A 19,505-nucleotide genomic window follows, 5' to 3' on the forward strand; every position below is an offset into this window, starting at 1 on the left:
CACACGGCACACAACCTTCCTTTAAGCCAGGTACCATGCCCTCTGAACAGTTTTCTCCAGGAGGAGGACAAAAGGCATTTAGACACCTACCATTTGCCAGGCACCATGCTTAGTGCTTGATAGACAAATACACCAAACTCTGTTCCCCTGTTAGAAATGGAGAAATTGAGCCTGAGAGAAATTAAACTAGCCAATTCAGGTGGGTGTGCCCACCAAGCTTAGCTTCACTCCCCTGGCATAGTGCCTTGAGTGTCTGACCCTCCTGGCATCTAGGCAGGGTAGCTTCCATGCCAACCCACAGCAATGTCCAGTCTGGGGGGAATGAGCTCCAGGCTGGGGTGTTCACACTGGGAGCCCAAGAAAGTGAGTGACGTCTGGCCTCTCCCAGGCTGTGAGGCAGGCCTACGGAGGGGGAAAGGAGACCGGACCCCTGACTTGCCACATCTGTGCGACTTCTCTCCCAGGCCTCAGAAAGGCAGACCCGACTTCCAGGCCCACTAGCTGAGATGCACTTTGAGGGAAACAGATCATGTTCACCTCTCGCACCTCAAGTTTTCCATCAGAGTCTGGACTGAGGGCACCTAAGGGTTCAGCGCGATGTCCCATGGTGTATGTTTGAGAACAGAGGAGGGTGGAGAGGGCAAGAGCAGAGACTGGATTGGGGGTGAGCCCACCTCTCCCCTGGGGCAGCTAGTCCCCTCTGCCTTGCCAAGCCCCATCTAGGTAACCAGGGTAACATGAATGGGCTCAGAAGCAAGCAGTATCAGTCTCTGGGGGTGCTCTCAGCCTGGAGACCCCAGCTTGTCCAGGAGGTGGAGACAGGAGGGAGGCCTGGTCTAGGCTCTTAGGGGTTGAAGGACCTCATCCTTGATTCTTTGAGTGACACCTGTCAGGGAACAACCAAGCCATTTTCTTCTCTGCCTTAGACCCCAGCCAGGACCCTTACCCGCACCCCCAGTTCTGGGTGTTCTGTTCAGCAGCACTGCGCCTTCTCCCTGGCCTTCCTGTGTATATGGGTGGAGGGGTCGTCCGTAGTACTCCCTCTGGCTGGGATGCTCTGAGATATGACTGACCTCCCTCCCCTTCCCACCGGCAGCCAGGTGTAGGGAAAAAAACAAACAAACACTGGAGAGGGCAAGAAGATCTTGGATAAATCAGTACATTAAAAAAAAATATATATTTTTTTTTACCTGTTTTTTTTTTGGGGGGGGCAGGGAGGCAGATAGAGAGAATGGACGTGCAGGGTTTCCAGCCATTGCAAACAAACTCCAGACGCATGTGCCCCCTTCTGTGTCTGGCTTATGTGAGTCCTGGGGAATTGAACCTGGACCTTAGGCTCTGGAGGGAGGCAAGCACCTTAACAGCTAAGACATCTCTCTCTAGCCCAAGTTATTGCTTTTGTGCTTGTTTTGTTTTTTGTTTTTCGAGCTAGCCCAGGCTGACCTGGAATTCACTATATAGTCTCAGGGTGCGATCCTCCTACTTCTGCCTTCCAAGTGCTGGGATTAAAGGCATGCACCACCATGCTCAGCTCAGTTAAGGAGCTATACTTCTTTCCTCTTATCTCTTTTAAAAATAACTCTTTAACAATTTACCCTTCCTGACTATGTTTTTCAATTCTTCCTGATGTGGATATGGACTTGGGTTGGAGTTCTAATCATTAAACTCATCCCACCAAAGTGCCAATGACAATGGGAGGCGGAGCCAGCCAACTAGCTGGTGTTCTTCACAGCCTCGGTCTCACGTGGCGTCCCTCACAGTCTCGGTCTCACGTGGCGTCCCTCACAGTCTCGGTCTCACGTGGTGTCCGTCCCCCACACTCTCGGTCTCACGGAGCCTTTATAGTAGCATGAGCGTGTCTCAGAAGGTGGAGCACAGCCACGAAGCTGTCTTCTGACCACCGTGCATGTGCGGTGGCACGTGTGCACACACAGGTACACACACATGAAACAGGGCAGGCAGGGAAGACAGCTTAGGCGAAGCACTTGTGACCACAAGCCTGAGGACAACACCCACACACAGGCTGGGCATGGTGCTACCAGCCTGCAGTCCTAGTGCCAGGGAGGGCACACAGGAGAACTCTGGGGATTGTGGGCTAGTTTGTCTAGCCAATCAGTGAGCTCCAAGGTCAGTGAGAGACCATGTTTCAAAAAAGAGGTGGGACTGGAGACATGGCTTAGAGGTTAAGGTGCTTGCATGCAAAGCCCAAGGACCAAGGTTTGGTTCCCCAGAACCCATGTAAGCCAGATGCACAGGTGGTGCATGCGTCTGGAGTTTGTTTGCAGTGGCTGGAGGCTCTGGTGTGCCTGTTATTTGTTTTTTTTCTCTCTCTCAAATAAATAAATATTTAAAAATGAAGTGGACAGTGACTGAGGAAGACACCTGATGTTGACCTCTGGCCTCCACATGCACACACACCCGCACACATGTGCTCTTACACACACATAAGCATGCGCATGCACACCACTCTCTACACACAAAAAGCAAAACAAAAAGAACTTAGGGACTGAAGGGTTGGCACAGTGGTTAAAGGAGTATGGGGCTGGAGAGATGGCTTAGCGGTTAAGCGCTTGCCTGTGAAGCCTAAGGACCCCGGTTCGAGGCTCGGTTCCCCAGGACCCACGTTAGCCAGATGCACAAGGGGGCGCACGCGTCTGGAGTTCGTTTGCAGTGGCTGGAAGCCCTGATGTGCCCATTCTCTATCTATCTATCTGCCTCTTTCTCTCTCTGTCTCTTGCTCTCAAATAAATAAATATAAATAAAAATTTAAAAAAAGGTGTGTGTCTGCAAAACCTGCCAACCCAGATTCAATTCCCCAATACCCATGTAAAGCCAGATGCACCAAGTAGTGGATTCACGTATCTGGGGTTTACTTACAGGAGTGAGAGACCTTAGCATGCCCATGATCTATCTAACACACACATTCTCTCTCATTTAAAAAAAAAACTGTATAAAAAATATGGTACTTAGAACTTGAGTTTGATCTCCTCTTCTCCTTGAGAAAGTTCTTGCCAACACAAGTCAATTATTTTAAATTTAATTTATTTATTCGTGAAAGGGAAAGAGGCTGAGAGAGAGAAAGAATGGGCATGCGGAGCCAGGTGTCATGGCACATGTCTTTAATCCCAGTACTCAGGAGGCTGAGGTAGGAGGATTGTTGTGAGTTCGAGGCCACCCTGAGACTACATAGTGAATTCCAGGTCAGCCTGGGCTAGAGTGAAACCCTAACTCAAAAAAAAAAAAAAAAAAAAAAAAGGCTGGAGAGATGGTTTAGCAGTTAAGGGCTTACCCGTGAAGCCTAAGGACCCCAGTTTGAGGCTTGATTGCCCAGGACCCACGTAAGCCAGATGCACAAGGGGGCGCACACATCTGGAATTTGTTTGCAGTGGCTGGAGGCCCTGGCATGCCCATTCTCTCTTTCTCTCTTTCTCTCTCTGCCTCTTTCTCTCTCTGTCTGTAACTCTCAAATAAATAAATAAAAATAAAAATAAATAAATAAAAAATAAAAAGAATGGGCGTGTGAGGGTTTCCAGCCACTGCAAATGAACTCCAGATGCAAGCGCAACCTTGTGTATCTGGCTTACGTGGGTCCTGGGGAATCGAACTGAGGTTCTTTGGCTTTGGCTTTGCAGGCAAATGCCTTAACCACTAAGCCATCTCTCCAGCCCATAAGTCAATTCTTTCAAACCATTCCAAGAACATATCGCATTTAGCCTTCTCCTCACTGCCCCAGGGCCCCTTCTTTTCCTTAGAACATTGTAACCCAGATGCTCAGGCTGCTCTCTCAGCACACCCAGAGACATCACTGGTCATTCCTAGAGGGCTCCAGGGCTGGCTCCTTCCCTTTTCCTCCACAACATTTCCTACACCTAAGCTGGCTTCCCTAGGGAGTTTATCTGCACCTCAATGTGTCCTCCTCTCTCAGGGGCCTGGGCTCCCCCCTCCAAACAAACAAGCAAAAAAAACCTCACCCTCCCCTCCCAAGGGAAAATGCTTCATGTTCTGTCCTTCAGATCCATCCATCTCCAAAGAGGCCTTCCTCAGGCTCCCAAAAAGCGAAGAGTCCTAGCTTTGAACTTTTACCTGTCTCAACCAGTAACCCTACCAGACTGGCCACTCCTCCAGGGCTGAGAGGCAGAGTAGGCGAGAGCCTTGCAGTTCTAGTGTTAGGAAAATAGCACAGAAGGCAGGGTTGCAAATTGGTCCCTGTGGGTGAAATTTTGGCTAAAGGTGATGTTTTGTTGTTGGAATGAAGTGAAATTTACATAGCAGCAGATTACCCACTGGACTTTCTTTGGGAGCACTGAAGGTTGGACACAGGGCCTCACACACAGTAGGTATATGCTGTACTACGGAGTATATTCCCAGCCCCTGAGCCTTTTAAAATTTTATTTACTTGACCAGGCATGGTGGCTTACATCTTTAATCCCAGCATTTAAGAGGCAGAGGTAAGGGAATTGCTGTGAGTTTGAGCCCACCCTGAGACTATAGACCAGAGTGAATTCCAGGTCAGCCGGGGCAAGAGCAAGACCCTACCAAAACTTTAATTTATTTGTTTACGAGCAGCGAGGGGGAAGGAGGAAGGGAGGAACAGAGATAGAATGGGTGCATCAGGGCCTCCTCCCTGTACAATCGAACTCCATATGCCTGTACCACCTTGTGCATCTGGCTTTACATGGGTACTGGGGAACTGAGCCCAGGTCCTTAGGATTTACAGGCAAGCACCTTAATTGCTGAGCCATCTCTCCAGCCCCCGTTTTGCTTTTTTCCAGGTAGGGTCTCACTCTAGCCCAGGCTGACCTGGAACTCACTCTGTACTCCTAGACTGGCCTCTAACTCACAGCGATCCTCCTGCCTCTGCCTCTGGAGTGCTGGGATTGTAAGCCTGTGCCACTACGCCCAGCCCCCTGAGCCATTTTAAGGTCTGCAATTCAGTGACACAAGTTAAAGTAACCACTACCTCTGTCTAGCTCCAAAACAATTCCCTATTCCAAAATGAAAGCTCACAGCCATTAAGCAATCACTCATCTCTCCCTCCCCAAAGCCTTTGGCACTAATTATCTGCATTGTCTCTACGTATTCATCTGTTTCATATAAATGGAATTATTACACATGTGGCCTTTTGTGGCTGGTATTTCTCTCTCTCTTTCTTTCTTTTTCCTGAGGTAGGGTCTCACTGTAGCCCAGGCTGACCTGGAATTCACTATCGAGTCTCAGGGTGGCCTCGAACTCACAGCGATCCTCCTACCTGTGCCTCCCAAGTGGTGGGATTAAAGACGTGCACCACACAATCAGCTCTAAAATGTACATTTTTTTTTTTAACAGAAACAGATATATTTTATTAGCATTTGGGCCTAGCACAGTTCAACTCAAATAAAAGAGAAAAAACAACTGAAATATGTATTTTAAGAAATATTTTATTTTTGCTTATTTGAGAGGGATAGACAGCAGCTGCAGATGAACCCCAGACGCATGCGCCACATTGTGCATCTGGCTTACATGGGTCCTGGGGAACTGAACCTGGGTCCTTTGGTTTTGCAGGCAAGCGCCTTAACTGCTAAGCCATCTCTCCAGCCCTAAAAATATGTATTTTTAAAAGATGTTTACTTATTTGAGAGACAGAGGCGCAGAAAGAAAGAATGAATGGGCATGGTAGGGCCTCTAGCCACTACAAACGAACTCTAGACACATGTGTCACCTTGTGCATATGGCTTACATGGGTACTGGGGAATTGAACCTGGGTACTTAGGCTTTGCAGGCAAACACCTTAACGGCTAAGTCATCTCTCCAGCCCCCAAATATGTATTTTTATTTACTTATTTGAGACAAAGACAGAGAGAACCACTATAAATGTGCCAGGCCTCTTGGGGCTGCCAACCAACGCCAGACACGTGTCATCATGTATATCCAGCTTTATGTGCCTAGTGGAGATTCAAACCCAGGTCAGCCATCTTTGAAGCAAGCACCTCTAACCACTGAGCCACCTCCCCAGCCCAGGCACTCAGCCTTTCTTTGGTGGATTAATATTCCATCGTATGCATAAAGCAGTTTATCCATTCACCCTATCAGTATGGGACAGTTTGGTGTTTCCACTCTTTGGCTACTGTGCATAGTACTGCCATGAACGTTCGGGTACGAGTATTTGCCGCACACCTGGCTTCACTGTTTGGACATAAACTCGGGAGTGGAACTGCTGGGGTATACCTGGCTTCACTTTGGACATAGACTCAGTAGTAGAATGCTGGGTCATAATTTAACTTATGTTTAAATTTTATTTATTTATTTCTTTGAGAGAGAGAAAGAGGCAGAGAGAGAGAGAGAATTGATAACCAGGGTCTTCAGCCACTGTAAACAACCTCCAGATGTGTGCACCACCTTGTGCATCTGGCTGACATGTGTCCTGGGGAGTTGAACCTGGGTCCTATGGCTTTGCAGGCGAGCGCCTTAACCCCTAAGCCATCTCTCCAGCCCCATATTTAACTTGAGAGCAACAGACAGAGGGAAAGTGGGAGAGAGAATGGGAGCTCCTTGGCCTCCAGCCACGGCAAACGAACTCCACACATGTGTGCCCCCTTGTGCATCTGGCAACGTGGGTCCTGGGGAATCGAGCCTTGAGCCGGGGTCCTTGGGTTCCACAGGCAAGCGCTTAACCGCTAAGCCATCTCTCCAGCCGCCATATTTAACTTTTATGTGTGTTTTGTTTTGACAGGTCTCATGCATCCCAGGCTGGCCTCGAACTCCGCATGTAGTACAGGAGGAACTTGAACTCCGTGTCCTCCTGCCTTCCCTTCCCCAGGGCTGAGATGATAGTGGCACCACCACACCCAACTTCCATGTTTATGTTTGAGATGTTTTATTTTTTTTAATATTATTTTTAAATTTTTATTTATCTATTTCAGAGCAACACAGAGAGAAAGAGGCAGAGGAGAGAGATAATGGGCACGCCAGGTCCTCCAGCCACTGCAAACGAACTCCAGATGCGTGCGCCCCCTTGTGCATCTGGCTAACGAGGGTCCTTAGGCTTCACAGGCAAGCGCTTCACCGCTAAGCCATCTCTCCAGCCCAGAAATGATGTTTTAACTCGTTGGATTTGAATGTGGTGCGTGGGTGTCCAACTCTCGATAGGTTTTTTCCTATTGTCCTATACCCAGCCCGTTTGACTCAGTTACAGGATTTGTTTGGTCCCAGAAGGCATCTGAATCTACTCCCCCTAGAAAGCTCTAGGCAAAATCAATCTTGCACAAACAAACCAAAACAAAACAAAAACCAGCAATTTGGTACCCAGTTCTGCCACTAACAAGCATAGAAGTCGAGTAAACTTCTGCTCTCAGCATACTTGGCGGGCTAGGCTCTAAAGAGGAAATGCTCACCTAAGTAGAGGCGGCCAGGATCAGAGAGAGGTGATGCACCCGGCACGCCTCTCGGGAATAAGGAGGCGAGGCCGGGACAAGAGGGGCAGAGGCGGGGGCAGAGGACGCAGGAGCCCGGGGGCCGGAGGGAGGGGGCGCAGGAGCCCCGGGGCAGGAGGCGCAGGAGCCGGGGCAGGGGGGCGCAGGAGCCGAGGCAGTGGGGCGCGCAGGATCCCCGGGGCAGGGGGCGCAGGAGCCCGGGCAGGGGGGCGCGCAAGAGCCCCGGGTCAGGGGGCTCAGGAGCCGGGTCAGGGGGGCGCGCAGGATCCCCGGGTCAGGGGGCGCAGGAGTCGGGGCAGGGGGGCGCGCAGGAGCTCAGGGGCAGGGGGCGCAGCGAGCGGGGCGCAGATGCGCGCAGGCACCGGGCCGGGGGGCGGGGCCCAGGCTGGCCGGTCCGCGGGCGGGGGTGGCCCCTGTCCCCGCCCCCCACATCCGGGGGCCGGGCCGGGCTCCGGGCTGGCGGGGGAGTGAGTCAGGCCGGGTTTTCCGTCCGCCTGCGGGGCGAGCGGGTGAGCGGGTGCTGCGGCGCGCGTTCCTTCCCCGCAGCTCCGGCTGCCCGGGCCCCGCGCTGCGCCGGCGCCTGGGAGCGAGGACCGCGCCGGCATGGTGAGTTGGGGCGGGGGGCGATCCTGTCCGGCTTTCTCGGCCAGGGCTGCTGCAGCCACCGCCGGTCCCGAGAAGTGGGCGCGGGCGGCAGGGTGCTCCGCGCGCCCCGGGAACGTCACCCGGGACTCCTGCGCCACGGCTAAGGTGGGGCTGAGCGCCCCGGGCGGCCGGAGAGTGACCCGGGCTTCCGCCCCCCTCCCCTCGGCGCCCCAGCCAGGCCCCAGGGTCGGGCAGGGGCACAGATGCTACCCCCACCCCGCCCTCCCTAGGTAGCTCCAGACCTCCCGCCGCGCCGAGACCCCCCTAAGTCTCCACCACCTTCCCGGGCGGCAGTCCATGGGGATGCTAAATTGGCTTCTCCGTCGCTTGCACCTGCCCCACCCTCACCTTCCTCACCCGGGCACCCCTACACCCTCTCGGCCTGCAGCTGCTGGACCTCTGGAGGAAGGACATCCCGAGGTCCTGGTGGCTGGGCGGCCCTTCCCATCCTAACCCAGCCTTTGATCAAAGTGAGGGCCAGTCTAAGTCTAGAGCCGGTGGAAATCGCGAACCCGGCTGTATGTAGGGGGAGTCGTGGGACATCCACACCCCATCGGAACCGATTGGGCCTGACTGTCCTCCGGAGGGAGCAGAGGCGGGAGGGAGGCCATCCTGGGCCGGGTGATCAGCCTCCTCCTGGGCCCTCCCTGGCAGGGCTCCTCTGCCGACTGGTTGTGTGTGGGTGTGTAAGTGAGAGACTGAATGAACGCGGCCAGCCTGCTCCCGCCACCGCCACCGCTCAAACAGTTTCCAGAGCTTAGATTTCCTAAACCAGCAACTCTTCCACTATTTCTCCCTATCTCCCCCCACCCCCAACACACGCACCTCGGGCAGGCCGCAGGGATCCCAGGCTGCAGGGACTTCCTTCCCACCAGCCTGGTTGAAGATGCCCTTGGGAGAAACAGGCATGGGGGCGGGGCAGTCTGTAGTGCATGGTGGAAGGTGACCCCTGGCTGGTGGAGCTGTATGTACTAGAGAAAGCTCTGCTCAGGGAGTTGAGATCTTAGACAACTCGCTTCCTCATTCTAGGCCTCAGTTTCCCTAACTGTAAGGACTGAGGATCCTGTCTGCCTCTACTTACTGCGTGATGGTATGAAGTCATATAGACAGGCTGAGAAGAACGAGTGCTGTGCACCAAGTACACGGCATTGCAAAGGGGTCTTCCGTGGAGGTTAGCCACAGGTCTGCGCCGCCTCCCCAAGAATTTGCAGTGGGAGCAGGGTATGCCCCCATCCTTACACACCCTCTTGGATTGTCACTCCCTGGCCCCTTTTTGGTTCTGGGACATTCCAGTCTCATTCCTCCTTGGGGACAGCTGCAGACACACCCCTCCACAAGGCTGATCTCCAGCAGGTGGTGGGACTCTCTCACTGAGGCTCTGGAGGGACTGTAAGGCAGCCGGGGTGGGCATGCTCTGGGGTCTCCCACTCCAGAAGAGTTGCAGGTGGGTGTCTGCCCTGAGGAGCTAGGGCAATTTCTCCCGTGCAGCTGAACATCACCGTGGCCCGTAGTGTCCTCTCCTGAAGCGAGAGATGACAGTATCCTCCTCCACTGATGTGTTTTGAAGAAGAGGTGTCTAGGATCTGGTGCTGCGATGGCCCTTGGGAATCCTGGGCGCATCCCCTTCTCCTGTCTCAGTCGAGTTGGTCCAGGGCTGGAGAGATGGCTTAGCGGTTAAGGTGCTTGCCTGCAAAACCTGAGGACCCAGGTTCGGTTCTCCAGGTCCCACATAAGCCAACTGGAGTTCATTTGCAGTGGCTGGAAGCTCTGGTGTGCCCATTCTCACTCTCTCTCTCTTCCTCTTACATAAATAAATAGTTGATCCAAAGGAGATGTGCTTCTGTGTCCAGGGCTCTGTGTGCCCTGCCTAATCTTAGTGCTGGAGGAGGGGCCAGGAGGGAAGGGGTGCTGCTGAGGCCGTGGAGTGGCAGCCCTGGAACTTGAAGGAAGCCCCTGCTTTCCAAAGCTCTGCTGTCTGGCTGCTCTGGAGTCCAGAGGCTACTAGGCACTTTCTGTCTCTTCCCTCCCCCATCAAATCCTTATGGCCCAGCCTGCACCCAGGCTTCCAAGCAACCAAAGGAAGGAATGTGTGTGTTTGGGGGGGAGGGGTGGAGGTGGGATGGGTCTTTAGGAAAAGGGATTGTCCCCAGACTGAGACCTGAGAGGGTGGAGCCTCCTCTTAGAAGTCAGGGGCTCAGCCCTGCTGCAGAAGCTGATAGTACAGTCTGAGAGGTTGCCTAGGAGGGATGCAGGGTGACCTTGCGCCGACTGTGTGGCGGTCTGCTGCTGGACATGACTGTCCCCTAACACAGGTTTCTCTGTGCAGCTGGGTGGGACTGATATGACGCAGTGTGCTTTTTGTGTGGCTGCATACATTGTCATAGCCCTAGACTGGGACCCTTGGTAGGGGACATAGTTGCTGGTTGTTTCTCATGAGACAGGAAGTGAGCAATTGCCCAGAGGAAGGCTGAGGCCCTGTGTCTTTGGGGTGAGGTGGGTGTATTTGGCAATGTCCCCAGCCCCTAGGCACACAGGACTTAACAGTTCATAAAGCCCTTTTACCCCTGACTGTAACCCTATAAGGAAAGTAGGGCGAGATGTGATAATAGGCATGCCAGAAGGAGCTATATTACTGCCTAGGGTCCCACAGAGAGAGAATTACCGCTGGTTAGAGACCAGGTTCTCTGCTGTCCCCTCCCTTGGAAGCAGTAACGATTCATTAGTAAGTATAGTTTCATATGCAGCACTGTCTTGCTGGGTGGGCTTGTCATGACAAGGGATCGCTCTGACGCAGGGTGACTCAATTCCAGCTCTTGGTTGTGGGAGACATCTTGGTTCTTGGCCTCATGCTGCCCAAGATAGCTTAATTCAACACAAAATCATAAACTTACATAAAACATTCTGAAATTTAAAACATTTTTGTATCTTGATTGCATAGTTCTTAAGCGTGAACTTTTACACACACACACACACATATATGTATGTATATATAAAATTTATTTGCAGCAGAAAGAGAATGAATGGGCATGCCATGGTCTCTTGCCACTGCAAAGAACTCCAGACACATGTGCCACTATGTGCACCTGGCTTTATGTGGGTACTGGGGAGTCAAACCGGGCTGTAATGCTTTGCAAGCATGAGCCTTTAACCTCTGAGCCATATCTCTCAAGCCCTTAAGCAAGAACTTTGTAGATGACAATACGGTGTTGCATTATCAGAAATAAATGTACACATGCTCTCACAACTCACGGGCTGTGGGTTAGGTGCCCCTTCAGGTACTTACTGTGTGGCCCAAGACAGATCTCTGTCCACTATTGCCCAGAAAAGCCAAAGGCCAGGTTAAATTTGACAGGCATGATATTAGGGTCCCAGTCATTCTTACCCTGACCAAGTCAGTAACCTTAAGAAAAGCCAGTCACCGCACTTTTCTGAGCCCCAGGGAGCTTGCCTTTACAAGGGATCAGGGGCTGGAGAGTTGGCTCAGCAGTTAAAGGTGCTTGTTTGCAAAGCCTGACAGCTCGGGTTTGATTCCCCAGTCAGTACCCATGTAAAGCCAAATGCACTAAGTGGTGCATGCATCTAGAGTTCATTTGTAGTGGCAGGAGGCCCTGACATGCCTATACTTTCTCTGAAATATATAAAAGTATTTTTAAAAAAACACTGGGTGTGGTGGCACATGCCTTTAATCCCAGCACTTTGAAGGCAGAAGTAAGAGGATCACAGTGATTTCGAGGTCAGCCTGGTCTAGAGCGAAACCCTACCTCCAGCAAAAAAAAAAAAAAAAAGTAAAAAATAAGGGCTGGAGAAGTGGCTCAATGGTTAAGGCATTGCCTGCAAAGCTTAACGACCCAGGTTTGATTCCCCAGTACCCACATAAAGCCAGACGCACAAGGTGGCGCATGCCTCTGGAGTTCGTTTGCAGTGGCTAGGGACCCTGGTACACCCATATTCAATCTTTCCCTCTGCCCTCTCTCTCTCCTTGCAAATAAGTAGAATACATAAAAAATATAATAATAATGGTGAAACTACGGGGTGCTCAGTGAGACTTCTGTAAAGCACTGTTTTGCTGTAGCAGCCCAGCATGTGGAGTCCCTTACCTGACCCTTGAGCCTGTGGTCTGTAACACCCTTAGAAGACCTGGAAGTGAGGCTGGGGTATACAGGCTCAGTCTTGCGCCACCCCCCCCCCATCTCAGGAAGTACAAGAAAGTTACTTGGGAGAGCCGCGAAGGTTATTTTTGCCCAGGGTGCCGTTGAGAGCTCTGGAGCAGCGTGGGGAGCAGAAGCAGGGCCTGCCCTACCTCTCCCAAAAAGCTTTGTCTTCCACAAACACAAAGCCTGGAAATGGCTGAGGAAGATGGAGCCTCCTGATCTCCATTGTCTGGGGTGGGAGTGGGTCTCCCGGAATCATCTTGGGTGGGTAGTGGGGACTCCCAGTTTCAGTCTGCCTGCCAGGCATCTGTTTTAGGGAATGGGAGCAGCTGTGTGTGTGTGGGAGGCAGAAAAGGTGCCATTCACTGCCAGTCATTTGCACCTCCTCTATGCTGGGCATAGCAAGTGTTCCACCTACATACCAGCCCAAGCCTCCCTAGTGTAAGGCCCAGGCCAGGTGGGAGATGGTCCACTAGCCTGGTCACTTGGTTGAGCTTGGGGCCCCGTGGCATGTATTGAGCCTGGCTACAGGCCAGGCCTGGACTGGGTGCTTTGTCCCATTATCTTACCCACCCCAGCCTCACTGAGTGATGGGTACTGTCATTGCCTTCCTCACGGCCCACAGAGGTTAGGATCATGGCCTAGGTAACACGCTGGTGGATGCTGCCCAGGTCCTTTGAACAGCCTGGCGGTAGGCTTCTGTGTAACGGCCAAATATGCAGAGGCTCCCTGGAGCCCAGCTGCTCCTCCCCTGGGCCTCCTGTCACTGCTCAGTCCTGAACACCTGTTCGGAAGCTGGGACCATTGTTCCTCCCTTTGGGCTCTTCCTGTTTGTATCACCATCCTTCCTCCCCTTGAGTTCTTCCTGCTTGTAGCCTGCACTGTAGCCATAACCCCACCCATGCCAGATGTTTCCCCCTGGGAACTCTGACCCTTTGCAGCCAGAGGGGCTGAACAGGTCACCCCCAGGGAAGCAGGAGGAACAGACTAACTCCCTAACTCCGGGTGATGCACTTGCTCCCCACCACACAAATGTGTGTGGAGAGTCAGGCAAGAGTGAGCAAAGCTACTGTGAGAGCCTGAGTCCCTCCTCTGCCCTTGGCTGGCCTGGTTCTGGGGGGGTGGTCCCCTGTCCAACTGCTTTCCTGCCACACCTTCAAACCAGCTGCCCCAGGCCCCCAGTTACAGCTGTCCCTTTAGTGGCCCAGCAGAAGTTCTATCTCCTTTTTCTTTGGATTTAATCTGACAGTGTAGAGTGGGCAGGTGCCCTTGTACTTTTCAGTTGCCAGTCAATGAATCCTGTCTTGGGATTCTCTGTGGTGCCACCCACATCAGTTTCTGGTAGGCCTGGGCAGTTGGCAGAGCTAACAGACAAGTGCCTGGTTATAGGACATTCAGGGACTTGGGTACTAAGTGCTCACCTGTCCCTAATGGAGCTTCCTGATTCCCAGAAGCAGCTTCCTGTACCCTGTTGAACCTTCATGGCCACAGCCTCAGGCCCTGCTGGCATTGCCATGGGCAGCGTGGGCAGCCTGTTGGAACGGCAGGAATTTTCCCCCGAAGAGCTCCGGGCTGCACTTGCTGGATCCCGGGGTTCCCGGCAGCCAGATGGGCTCCTCCGAAAGGGCTTGGGCCAGCGTGAGATTCTCAGCTACCTGCACCTCCCCAAGAAGGACGGCAAGACTGCCAAGCGGACACCTCGGAATGAGCCCGACTATGCCACCCTCTACTACCGGGAGCATCCTCGAGCTGGTGACTTTAGCAAGACTTCCCTGCCAGAGCGGGGTCGCTTTGACAAGGTAAGCCTGTGATGGGGGGGGGGCTCCTCTTTAGAGGCTGGAATGGTACCTTGATATGAATAGCCTGCCACAGGCTGTCCTGAAGCTTGGTCATTGCCTCCCAGTGGCCTGTGGCCTGTATCCCCAGAGAGGACCCCTAAGGGCTTCAGAAGCGTGAGACGTGTAGAACAGACGGACCATCTCAGCCTTGCTCCCACCTGCTCTCTTCCCGGCAGTGCCGCGTGCGTCCGTCCGTGTTCAAGCCTGTAGCGGGCACCGGGAAGGGCTTCCTGTCCATGCAGAGCCTGGCGGCCCACAAAGGCCAGAAGCTGTGGCGCAGCAACGGCAGTTTGCACACGCTGGCCTGCCACCCTCCCCTGAGCCCGGGGCCCCGCGCCAGCCAGGCCCGGGCGCAGCTGCTGCACGCGCTCAGCCTGGACGAGGGCGGCCCCGAGCCCAGCCTCTCGGACTCCTCCAGCGGGGGCAGTTTTGGCCGCAGCCCCGGTGTGGGCCCCGCTTCCTTCAGCTCCTCCCTGGGCCACATTAACCACCTCGGGGGCTCCCTGGACCGGGCCTCCCGGAGTCCCAAGGAGGCGGGGCCGCTGGCGGTGCTGAGCTGCCTGCCCGAGCCGCCGCCCCCGTACGAGTTCTCCTGCCCCAGTCCCGAGGACGTGGTGGCCGTGCTGCCAGAGGCCTGCGGCGAGCCCAAGAGGACCCTCGGCGACCCGGATGCGCCCAACCCGTTCACCCAGGTGAGGGGCCGTCGGCTTTGTCCCGGGCATTGGGCTGTGGGCCTGCGGGACACTCGTGGCTCTGGGTGCAGGGGAGTAAGAGAGGGGTGTCTGGCCCTTGCCGCCACACTCAGGTGGCAGAGATGCCATGCCACTTAGACGTGCAGGGAGAGTCTGGGAGGACCGTGATAAGGAAGGTGACTGGTTGCGGAGCATGTGTGGCATGGCGCCGGGCCCTGTGGGGGACGTTGGTACTGGTGGCCACCCGTGGGTGAGCGGACTTGTGCCCAGGGGCAGGGCCTTCTGTGGCATCTGGGCGTGGCCGGGCCTGGCAGGTGCCCCTGCCCTCCGCAGGTGGTGGAGGAGCGCCAGCGCCTGTGGCTGGCAGAGCTGAAGCGGCTCTACGTGGACCGGCTGCACGAGGTGGCCCAGAGGGCCGAGCGCAGCGAGCGCAGCCTGCAGCTGCAGCTGTTCATGGCCCAGCAGGAGCAGCGGCGGCTGCGCAAGGAGCTGCGGGCTCAGCAGGGCCCCGATGCCCGGCCCTCCGGCTCCCTTCCCGAGCCCGACTCCAGCCGGCCAGAAGAGGAAGCCCGATGGGAGGTAGGGAAGCGCGCGAGGCCCGGCCCGGCCCTCTGCCGCCCGGCTCCCACACCCGCTTTGCTTGACTCTTGGCCCCGGTGTGTCCCCCGCCCCAGGTGTGCCAGAAGACGGCCGAGATCAGCCTCTTGAAGCAGCAGCTGCGGGAAGCCCAGGCAGAGCTGGCTCAGAAGCTGGCCGAGATCTTCAGTCTGAAGACGCAACTCCGGGGCAGCCGGGCCCAAGCCCAGGCTCAGGATGCCGAGCTGGCCCGGCTGCGGGAGGCTGTGCGCAGCCTGCAGGAGCGAGCCGCCCGGGAGGAAGCCCCCGGCCGCTGCGAGACGGACGACTGCAAGAGCCGAGGGCTGCTGGGGGAGGCGGGGGGGCAGCGAGGCCAGGGAGGACGCCGAGCAGCTCCGGGCAGAGCTGCTGCAGGAGCGGCTCCGAGGCCAGGAGCAGGCCCTGCGCTTCGAGCAGGAGCGGCGGACTTGGCAGGAGGAGAAGGAGCGGGTGCTGCGCTACCAGCGTGAGATTCAGGGGGGCTACATGGACATGTACCGCCGCAACCAGGCACTGGAACAGGAGCTGCGGGGGCTGCGCGAGCCCCCCACGCCCTGGAGTCCGCGCCTCGAGTCTTCCAAAATCTGAGGCCAGCAGAGCAAGCTGACACAGACCTGTCGGAAGATGCCCTGAGACAGCGAACTCCTTCCTGCCACTGGTCTGGGGCAGAATCTGGGCCAGCTGAGGAATCGGGGGAAGGCCAGGTGACAGACAGGAGGGATCCAGTGAGCAGTGGGCTGGATAAGGTGCAGGCTCCAGGAGTCAGGGCAAGGCCTTGCTGGCAGAGAAGCATCCAGGCTGGGCCCAGCCCAGCTCCCTGAAGTGGGTGTGGTTCAGTGAACGAGGTTGTGGTGTCCAGAGCTCAGCGAAGCAGGGCAGATGTGGGAGTGTGGCTGCAGACCTGGGCTGAGACCTTCCTCCATGGGAAGAGCCTGGGATGGGAACATTGGCCTCCAGAATAAAACCACATTTTCTATGAGGAGGCCCTGGTTGATACATTGTCCTTGGCCCGAGTCCTAAGGTCACCGATGGCCAGCGTTCAAGGCTTTGTCCGAGGCTGTAGCTCCGTCCACAGTCGTAGAGACAGCGAGCCCCGTGCACTGCTGATCACGTGTGATGGAGAGTGGGGTAATCTTATTCCCTGGCCTTGGACCATGCAGCTCCTTGGCTGCCGTGTGGGCTGAAACCCCATTCTTCAGCACCAGTGCTGGAGTTTTCAGAAGGAACAATGCAGAGAGCTTGAAAACAAAAGGACAGGTCGTGCTAAGCATTTTGAGAACATGAAATGTTCTTTTTGTGGGAAGTCTGGACTCTGGCTGCCCAAGCTGCTGCTGGGTTTGGAGCCAGCCCAAAGTAGCATCCCCCAAGCCTCCAACTGGTATACCTCTCCCTCCAGAGCAGCGAGGGCCAGCCAGAGTCTAGTGCAGAAGTTTGTGGGTCATTTTGATAAAGGGTCCTCACCAAAGCAAGGAAGGGGACATTTTTCCCATAAGCTATGGTGGCCTGTGGTATATTTAAGCAATGGTGAGAGATGAGTGGATTTGTTTTCTAGAAAACTTTGGGAAGAAACCCTGATACCCTACATGTGTCCTATACCTGTGTTGCGGAACTTTTCTGAAAAGATCACTCCAGCTCCAGCATGAGTGAAAGTTAAGGGAATTTATTTCCGGGGGACAGAAGTTGGGATCGCTCCCCAAAGTAACTTCAGTGTTAAGCTGAAATTTTACTTTCATTTTGTAGTGTTCGTCGCTGAGCCAGCCAGGGGCAGCTGGTTTGCAGAAGTAGGATGTGGCAGTTAGCTTGTGCAGTCTATGATTCAAAACATACCTATGAATCAACACGCATATGGACCATGTAGTTGGGGCACCCTAACCATGAGTTCTGTTTAACTCTATTTTAGTCTAAACTGTCTTCCCTCTTGCCATCCCTCTGGGTCCCCCCTAGACAGTTCTCTCGTTGGGATTCCTTCAGCTGCTGACAGAGATGAGTCACTCTCACAGTGACTCTGCAGCAGTTCCACTTTCAGCTTCCCCCCACTGCACCGGGCCTCTGGGCTGTCAGGTTTCTTGGACCTCTGCTTCTAGTTAAAGCTGGCCCTCTAAATCCAACGCCCACCCTTAGCTTCAGCACCATGCCGTTCCCTCTGGACTTGCTCCCATCCTGGGTCTGTGACCTAGTACACCTGGAGTCTTCCCTAGCTTCCCCCCGCCAGGGTTGGGTCTCATTCTAGCCTAGGCTGACCTGGAACTCACTTTGTAGTTACAAGCTGGCCTTGAACTCAGTGATCCTCCTACTTCTGCCTGCTCTCCAGCTCATGAGTGCAGGGATTAAAGGCTTGCACCCAGCTTTTGGTTTTACTGTTGTTGTTTTTTTTTTTAAGATTGTTTTTATTTATTTATTTTTATTTGCGAGAGAAAGGGGGGAGGAGAGAATGGGTGCACCCGGGCCTCCAGCCACTACAAACAAATTCCAGATGCATGCGCCCCCTTGTGCATCTGTCTTACATGGGTCCTGGAGAATTGAACCAGGATCATTTGGCCTTGCAGGCAAATGCCTTAACCACTAATCCATCTCTCCACCACCCCTTTTTTTAAAGATTGTTTTTATTTATTTATTTTTAAAATATTTCACTTATTTATTTATTTGACAGAGAAAGAGGGAGAGAAAGAGAATAGACACGCCAGGGCTTCCAGCCACTGCAGACAAACTCCAGACACTTGCACCCCTTTGTGCATCTGGCTTACGTGGGTCCTGGGGAATTGAACCTGGGTCCTTTGGCTTTGCAGGCAAATGCCTTAACTGCTAAGCCATTCCTCCAGCCGCCCCATTTTTTGAGCCCTGGGCTTCCTATATATTTCCAGCTCACTATGTAGACTAGGCTGGCCCCAAAATTCATGGGTGATCTTTCTGCCTCCAGAGTACTGGGATTACCATGCTGGCTTCCTTTCTTCTAGAGAGAAAGTTCTGCATTAAGTAGTCTCAGAATGGCATTGGGCTCTTCCTGTCTGCACTGCACTATGCTGGGCCCTACGGTCTCTAGGGCACAGGGAGAGTTTAGAGGGCTTCCTGCCTTCCACTCATTACCTGGTAGCAGCACTCAGGAGCCCTCTTGGAAGTCTGCCCACAGAGCCCAAGGTCACTCATGGCTGTCATTTGGGTCTTTCAAGGCATGCTTGATGGCTCCTTAGGCCCAGATGTCAGGGTTTGGGTGGCAGCTTGTGGGTGGTGGTCAGGTAGCTGCTGGGCCCCGCCTGTCTTAGGGGTGGAGAGTGGGTTGTCTTGCTGTGGGGATTCTGTGTTTATGGTCTGTGAGTGGCAGATGTGAGTATAAATGTGCTTGTGGGTGGTGGGTGTGTCTAAGGGGGTGTGTCTGGGGCATCTGGTCTCCAAAAGCCAGCTCCTGGGTTGAGGCCAGGAGAGCTGCTTCCCAGCCCCCCTCGTCCCTTTTCTTTCTGCCAGCTTGTTCCTTTTTGCAGTGATCACACCTGGTGCCATGTAGATCCTTGGAACCCCTGAGCTCGGGTCCTGTACCTGAGGCGAGAAAGAACTGTCTAGGTTCAGCAGGATTAAGTCCCGTGATACCCAGGTCCCAGGGCCAGTGGGCCCGCAGAATATCTCTCCCTAAATGGAACAAGGTGCTAGCCTGAAGCCTGGATTACTTCCTCTCCAGGAACAGTAGCTGGTCAGGCCAGGTGCCCACATGTCCCAGAGTGGCCGGGGCCTGTCTTTTTGGTCTACTAGCTGTGCAGAGCAGCTCCCCACCCAGCAATTACAGAGCTGGGCTGGCCAGTACAGCCAGTGGGGAGTGGGTGGGCGGTACCAAAACTTGGCAACAGTGCCAGAAACCAAGGCCAGGCCCAGAACCTGTTCCTGTTAGCTCACCTATGCCAGGCAAACCAGTTCCCTGGTCCCCAAGCAGGCTGAGTGGCTCGGGGGCCAGTCAGACACCGGTGTCACCACTGTTTGGAGGAAGCCCTTCTCTCCTGCTCCTGCAAAGCTGGCGCTGCCTGCCAGCGATGTGTGGAAATGCAACCAGCCCCCCACACCACACTGCTCTCTGCCTCTGACCCCTCCTGCTCACTCGGCGTCACATCTTCCAGCCGCTCTCCCCTTAGCCTGTCCCTTGAGGCCCTGACTGACCTTCCAGGGTCACTG

At 54.4% G+C, this 19,505-nt stretch overlaps 1 protein-coding gene across 1 annotated transcript; it reads left to right on the plus strand.

The window, feature by feature from the left end:
- The first annotated feature begins 7,052 nt into the window (after positions 1 to 7,052).
- Positions 7,053 to 16,329, plus strand: N4bp3 (NEDD4 binding protein 3). The gene is given in 6 exon segments (XM_004666556.2): positions 7,053 to 7,099; positions 13,657 to 14,004; positions 14,220 to 14,735; positions 15,069 to 15,314; positions 15,410 to 15,670; positions 15,672 to 16,329. Coding segments are annotated over 5 exon segments (1,608 nt in total). The 5' UTR covers positions 7,053 to 7,099; positions 13,657 to 13,686; the 3' UTR covers positions 15,939 to 16,329.
- Positions 16,330 to 19,505: the final 3,176 nt, after the last annotated feature.

This window comes from Jaculus jaculus, chromosome 6, assembly GCF_020740685.1.
Source record: "Jaculus jaculus isolate mJacJac1 chromosome 6, mJacJac1.mat.Y.cur, whole genome shotgun sequence".
NCBI lineage: Eukaryota > Metazoa > Chordata > Mammalia > Rodentia > Dipodidae > Jaculus > Jaculus jaculus.